This window comes from Cannabis sativa, chromosome 7 (genome assembly GCF_029168945.1).
Source record: "Cannabis sativa cultivar Pink pepper isolate KNU-18-1 chromosome 7, ASM2916894v1, whole genome shotgun sequence".
In the NCBI taxonomy this organism is placed as follows: domain Eukaryota; kingdom Viridiplantae; phylum Streptophyta; class Magnoliopsida; order Rosales; family Cannabaceae; genus Cannabis; species Cannabis sativa.
In genome coordinates this window covers 4340860-4348487 of record NC_083607.1, presented here as the reverse complement: position 1 = coordinate 4348487, position 7628 = coordinate 4340860, and the positions used below count along the sequence as shown (strand labels likewise).

Sequence of the window (7628 nt, the reverse complement as noted above, 5' to 3'; positions counted from 1 at the left end):
TTTTACCATCTTTTGATAAATGCTTATGAAATAAATGTCTCTTTTTTATTTTATCTTTACTGTAAAATATATCTTCTTCTACTTTTTTTTTTTTTTCTTTCGATATTGATAACTAATGAATTTCAAAATTTTGAATTATTCGATAAAAAAAAATAAAAAAATTAAGTGGGGCTATTATAGAGTGGCCCAAATAAGATCTCTTATATCTACCTTAACAACTGGGATGTTCAACAAATAACGAATACTTTTCACCATTTTAAACATTTTTTTAAGCAATTGCCTCGATCCCCAGATACAAATAAATATGAATAATTTAACACTTTATTATGAGGAATAATATATAATATTGTTAATTAATAATAATTCCCTAGTTTCTTTTTCTTTTTCTTTGTAGGACTTCTTGACCTCTTTTTCTCTCCTAATAAATTCAAATCAAAATTGTACATAGTTTATAGTTAAAGATGTCCTTTACCTTAGTACTACTAGCTTTAATATTATTAAGATTCCAATACTATAGTTTTCTAGAATTAATCCACTCATAATGTTACAATATCAAAAACTACAAATCATATCCTATCAAGTTATCTTTATATAATATTACCGAAAACTGTCTGATTATTATCAACCTTAGAATTACAAATATTATTTTTTAAAAAAGCTTGGTTATAGTTTTATTCAATAAACAAATTAAATAAGTTATTTTTAATTTTGAAACCACGTAAGGTCTAATCATAATAAACGGCAAATCTTAAAAAACAATTGGTAATATCATAATCAAGTTACTGATAATAAGTACATATTAGTTTTTTTTTTCTCTTTTTTTGGTAGAACACATAATATTATATAATCACAGATCCATATATATCTATAACAAATTAAATCCCCACATATATTAATTATAATAATATAAGCTAGTTAGCTCATATGATCATATATTAATATATAATAACATTTATATATATATGAGTTTCGGGTAGATAGCTAATAATTAATAAAATCATGATTATTAAACGACATCGTATCTTGGTTTTGGAAGCAAGAATAATAATCTTGATGAGGAAGAGGAGGAGGAGGATACGGCATGATGACGTCAGCAGGAGGAGGAGGAGGAAGAGGAACCACAGTTGTAGTGGTGGTAGTAGTGGTCGACGACCCATGATAATCATTCTGTGGAGTAGCATACACACGATTATAATGATTAATAAGATGATTATGATGATCAGGTGGAGTACTAAGGTACATGGAATTATTATTATTATGAATAGTAGTAGCAGCTGGGGCAAGGGCCACGTCATCATCATAATCAAGAAGAAGATCATGATGATTATTGTGATTAATGATGGTTTGATGAAGCCATATCTGAGCCTTGAGAAACTTGACGTAGTGAATTGCCTCTTCGAGCATTGAAACAGTGTCCATCTTTGCTCCGCCTGGGACCAAACTCTGTAAGATCTTAAAACGCTCGCTTATTCTGTGTCTTCTTTCTCGAGCCGCAACGCTTTGAGGATCCGTAGACAGTTTCACACCACCACAAACTTTATTATTCTTCTTCTTACCCTTCTTCTTCCTCATCTCTTTACTATTATTATTATTCTTATTTGAATCAAAAGATGAGCTACAACAATACTGATCAGTTGTTGTTGTTGTACTTGGAAACTTATTATAGGCCATGATGTTTCTCAACTGGGTTTTTTACTACTTGATTGATATATGTATATATATATAGAAGTATATATGTGGTCACGTGAGTTACTCAGAGCAGGATTCGAGTGTCTATACCCTATAGAAAATTAGGTCTAGCTAAAAGCAACTATATAGCTATTATATATATAGAAGAAAGAATCACACATCCCACACAAGTTTTATTATTTTATTTTTTAAATAAACAATAATTAAAATATAAAATATGAAAATAATTATATGTTGGCAGAAAATTGTGAGGGTATTATTAGGTGTAAGTGGTGTCTAACAAAACTTGATAGTACATCTTCTTAAAAGGTTGTTTTGATCCATTCTCAATTTCTTATGATATTCAATAGAGTTTTTTAGTCTAATTTATTTTTAAGATTGCATACGATGTAGTTTTTTTAGGACAAATTGTAAATTTTTTAAAATTTGGGATAAGGTGAATATTCCATCTCAAAACCAATTAATAATGGGAAGAGTAGCACATTTATCTTATATATTATATTATTTTTTTACACATTAGCAATGTGTAACTCTCTAACATCCTCCTCAAAATGGTAGCTATTGTATTTGCTTCCCATCATGGACAACTGGTGTGACAGTCAGTAGTCCCGTGATCCGTAAGGGGAAACACCGGGTAAGCTGTGCAATCCCACACCGCCTGGGGAAGGTCAAGTGGGATGATTCTGAGACTGTGTAGGTATGGGACTACACAGTTGAAGAGGCTTAAATGGATTGATTGGTACTACCTATATCAACAAGGTGCATCTTGTTTTTCGGTAGCCCATCACGAAAGAACTCCACAGTTAAGCGTGCTTGGCTTGGGAGCAATTTCAAGGATGGGTGACCTCCTGGGAAGTTTTCCCAGGATGCGTGCGAGTGAGGACAAAGCACGCAGAAAACACTCGTGTTGGTTTGTAGGGTCAGTCATCGATCCAGGAAGCATCCAGAGTGGCGTACTCGTGTATAAGAGCCATTAGTCCGTGGGTGTAAGGACCCAATGGAGGCTTGAAGCGGGGACGTTACAAATGGTATCAGAGCCTTGACCCAGCCGGAAGTGTGGTCGACGAGGACGTCGGACCCCGTAAGGGGGGGTGATTGTGACAGTCAGTAGTCCCGTGATCCGTAAGGGGAAACACCGGGTAAGCTGTGCAATCCCACACCGCCTGGGGAAGGTCAAGTGGGATGATTCTGAGACTGTGTAGGTATGGGACTACACAGTTGAAGAGGGCTTAAATGGATTGATTGGTACTACCTATATCAACAAGGTGCATCTTGTTTTTCGGTAGCCCATCACGAAAGAACTCCACAGTTAAGCGTGCTTGGCTTGGGAGCAATTTCAAGGATGGGTGACCTCCTGGGAAGTTTTCCCAGGATGCGTGCGAGTGAGGACAAAGCACGCAGAAAACACTCGTGTTGGTTTGTAGGGTCAGTCATCGATCCAGGAAGCAGCCAGAGTGGCGTACTCGTGTATAAGAGCCATTAGTCCGTGGGTGTAAGGACACAATGGAGGCTTGAAGCGGGGACGTTACAACTGGATCATAAGCAGCTTTTTTTTTTTAGCTCACTATCCCTGATGTACTTTTTAGATTGGTATTTTTGGATTGATTTTTTTTTTTTATTTTGGCTCTTGGATCAATTATTTTTAGATTTTTGGTAGCTCCAAAAAATACCATGTTAGAATTTGGGATAAGGTGGATGGGATTCCATCTCAAAACCAATTGGCAATAGGAGGAGTAACTTATTTTTCTTATATATTCTGTTATCTTTTCACACATTATAGCTATGTAGGAACTCTCTAACAGATTCTAAATAAATATAATATACATGATCATGAAAAATAAAAATTGAATCTCACAAATAACGAAATAGATAAAAATATACCAAAACAATTATTTTACTATAAAAGTATTTATAATTGTTATATTAAATTATAGGGTAAATAGCGGCATAAGTACTCAAAATTTTAAGTTTGTAAGCAGCATAAACCCAATGTTTATTTTTAGTGACATAAGTACCCAATATTTGTAAAATTATAATTTTTCTTCAGTTTTGTCAGTACAGATTCCGTTTTAAATTTATTAAAGGAACATTTGAAATTAAGTAACTGATACTACATGTTTCTGTCTAGACCCAATGATCAAGAATCTAGACTTTATATGTGGCTTGTTTAAGAAAATAATAGGGTTTGTACAGACGAAATCAGAGAAAAATTACAGTTTTACAAATATTAGGTACTTATGCCGCTAAAAATAAATATTAGGATAATGCCACTTAAAAACTTAAAACTTTAGATACTTATGCCGCTATTTATCTTAAATCATATAAGACCCGATACATAATTTTACAAATAGCAGTATGAGATGTACCTAGGACCTCATACCATTTCTCAAGAACTATTAATTGGAGAACCGGGGAAGATAATAGTGACAATACTAAAAGGTCCTGGTGCCAAAATCTTTGCCTTGTTAGTACAGTGAGTCATTTCAGTAGTAGTACTCACTTTGTGTTTTGTTTGTGTGCTTTATTGTAATAAACTCTGTTTTGTTTTTACATACATAGATATTCTTTTTAATTGGATAGCCCCCCCACATTTCATGTATATTTCTCCACAAGACCCCAAAAGAAAGACCCTGGCCTAGGACCCCCCAACAACATCACATTCTTTTTCCCAAACCAGTCGGCCAATATTAATTAGAAGAGACATCACACTTAATAAAAAAATATTTAAATATTGTACGTACTTTGATTTTTGAAACCCTAGATAGCACAAATTATTAATTATTAAAAGTTTCATTCTACATTTACAAAAAAAAAAAAAATCATTTATTATTTTTCTTCATTTTGTACCTCCTATAATTTCATTGTACCTACTTATTTACGTGTATAATAAAAACTAATAATGTATGTAATAAAAATATTTAAATTTTATTTTGATGAATTATTTAAGATTTTTTTTAAAAAAAAATTATAAGTCGTAAATAGCATATAACATATTTTATTATAAAAAAATTGAATTGAAAAATTCTTCTAAATTTCAAACTTTTAAAAGAGTGTACCAAAATACTTATTTTAGAGAATATATACTATAAAATTATCTTATATTTTAAATATTATAGAATATTTTTTATCTATTTTATTACATGATAATTTAGATTATGTGTTAACAATACATAATGTTGTTGATCAGGATTAGAATATCAAATCGGGTCACAATAATATTTATGGTTAGAAATTTTCTTTTTCCAACCAAAATCAAGTTCAAAATATTATCATGTATTCCATTTTACATTATGAGGTATTTGTTATGGGAGAGAAGTGTTAAGATATGTAAAAATATGAGCTCTATTCTATGTTTGGTATAATTTTATAGGTGGGAATGAAGTGGGTCTCATAGAATTTTAGTGAGTAATATGAAGTATGAACCTTTTTGTACAATAGAGTTTCACAAGCTAGCTATCTCAATCCCACTCACAAATTTCTAGTAAAATAGTATTTATCTCTCTTTTTTAATATATAAATATTAATATTTATTTTTTAAAATTTCATGTATTGATAATAAAGATTCTAATTTTCTTTTAAATAAATAAGATTAGGGAAATTTACACCCACTACTATTTTTTCCCCATTTATTACATTTTTACTGTTGCACGGAAATTGCAACATTTATACTGTCTTTTTTTTTTTTTTTTGGCAGTTTACTGCCTTTAAAACTTTAGCTTTTTTTTTTTTTTATTTTAAGTGATAAAAAAAATGATGTGATGGGAATTGTCACATTTGTGGCAGCTTTTTTTTTTTTTCTTTTCTTTTTTTTCAATTTAATCATTATATCAATAAAAAAAATGATGTGATGGGAATTGTCACATTTGTGGCAGCTTTTTTTTTTTTTTTCTTTTCTTTTAATTCAATTTAATCATTATATCAATACAATTACTCTCTTTCACACCACGTTTTTATACCTACTATCCCATTTAATTATTCATCTTCTTCTTCTTATGTTCTTCTTCTTCTTTTTTTTTTAAAAAAAACACATCCAGTTATTGTCTTTGGGTCAAATTTTTTGTGGTTATTCTCTCTTCTTATGTGTTTACTAATCTATCTACTATTCACCTTCTTCTTCTTCTTTTTTTTCTTTTTTTTTCCCAAATCTATAATATTACCCAAATAAAAGCTATGTTTTTATGGCTGAGATGATGAGGGGAAGGAAGACCATGAAGGTGATAGTTCTTAGTTCTTCTTCTTCATCTTCTTTTCTTTTCTTCTTCTTTTTTTTTTTAATTTTTTTAAGTTCTTAGTTATGTTTTTTTTTAAAATATAAGATTTAGTGTGGTTTTTTTTTGTTCTAATTTTCTAGAACTTTTCTTGCAAATATAGTGCATTTAGTATTGAGGATGTGCACAACATAGTTAATTTTTGATCATTTTTTTTTATTGTTTTTTTTGTTTTAGTATTGTTTTAGTATTGTTTTACTGTTGTTTTTCATGATTTATTTATTTGAATTAATAGGTATTTTCTGGGTGTTCTCGTGTTGTTGTGATGGTTATGTCTGTGAGTGTGGAAGATGGAGGTGTGTGTTTCTTTTATATTTTTCTAAGTAGTTATTTTTGCTTTATTTGTTTTTGTGTTGTTTTAGTATTGTTTTAGTATTGTTTTAGTATTGTTTTACTGTTGTTTTTCATGATCAATATATTTGACGAGCTCACTCACAAGAGAGTTTTGAGGTGTGTGTTTCTTTTATCTTTTTCTAAGTAGTTATATTTTGCTTCATTTGTTTTTGTGTTGTTTCAGTGTTGTTTTAGTAGTTTTTTTTTTTAAATTTTCTAGGTATAGACTTGCAAATATAGTTGATTTTGCATCTGGTGTGGAGGTTGTACAGCAGATTGTTTGTTTTTTTTTAATCATTTTTTTCTTTTGTTTTGTTTGATTGTTTTAGTGTTGTTTTACTGTTGTTTTGCCATGATTATTTATTGACGTCGATTTTACTGCTTTTGTTTATTCTTGTCGGAATTAATGGTTATTTTCCGGTGTCCTGGTGTTGTTGTGGTGGTTATGTCTGTGATTGTCAAAGATGGAGGCCTCATACTTTTGTTTTGTTGTTGACAGTATAAAAGAAAAAAAAAAGGGGAGGACAGTATAAATATGTAATATGCAATGAAAAAAAAAATCTGGGAAATTAATAAATCATTATTTTGTAAAAATTCAAGTAATATATATGTTAGTGTATATATATAATGAAGTGCATGTTGTTGCTTTCAGTGATGTGTTCCTATCTTTTAATAAGAAGTTAGACCACAAAAATAAAATAAAACTATATATAATATATCAGTATAAATGAAATGAAATGATGTTGGGCTTGGGCAGTACAAAAGTAATGATGTTGGGCTTGGGCAGTACAAAAGTAATGAAATTGGGCTTGGGCAGTACAAAAGTTGTTTTTGCCGTGTCCCAGTAAAAATGTAAAGTTTTGGTCAAAAAGCAGTATTTTTGTAAAATTCCCTAAGATTATCGCATCAAAAGAAAAACTACAAATAGAAACAGCTGTACAAGAAGCTAACAAACTCAACTTAAAATCTATACAAATTTGAAAGCCAAGCTTTGTCTATTTCACTCCTATCTTTTTGTAGTAAGTCTTCTCTTAATTAATCCATTTTCAATCATATGTTTAGCAAACAAAACAAGCACTTTAAGGGTTCTCATCTCATGAGACCAAATGGTTCTAGTAAGCCCAAATGAAATATTTTACACAATAATTAAGGACAAGAATATATAAGTAGTTTCCCTTTTTACTTTACTCACTTTGATCTTTCTAGTATAATTCAAGATACCTTAAAAGTTGTAATTGTGACTTGTGAGAGCCAATTCCAATCCAACTCAACTATTCCTTTATAAATCTCTTGCTAAATTTACATTGAAAGAATAAGTGCACACGATTTTCCAACTCA

At 30.4% G+C, this 7628-nt stretch overlaps 1 protein-coding gene across 1 annotated transcript; it reads right to left on the bottom strand.

Annotated features, from left to right (window-relative positions):
• Positions 1 to 978: 978 nt before the first annotated feature.
• LOC115696254 (transcription factor SPATULA) lies at positions 979 to 2055 on the bottom strand. Its single transcript, XM_030623164.2, has one exon. The coding sequence runs from the start codon at positions 1669 to 1671 to the stop codon at positions 982 to 984; it is 690 nt and encodes a 229-aa protein (XP_030479024.1). The 5' UTR covers positions 1672 to 2055; the 3' UTR covers positions 979 to 981.
• Between the last annotated feature and the right edge of the window lie 5573 nt (positions 2056 to 7628).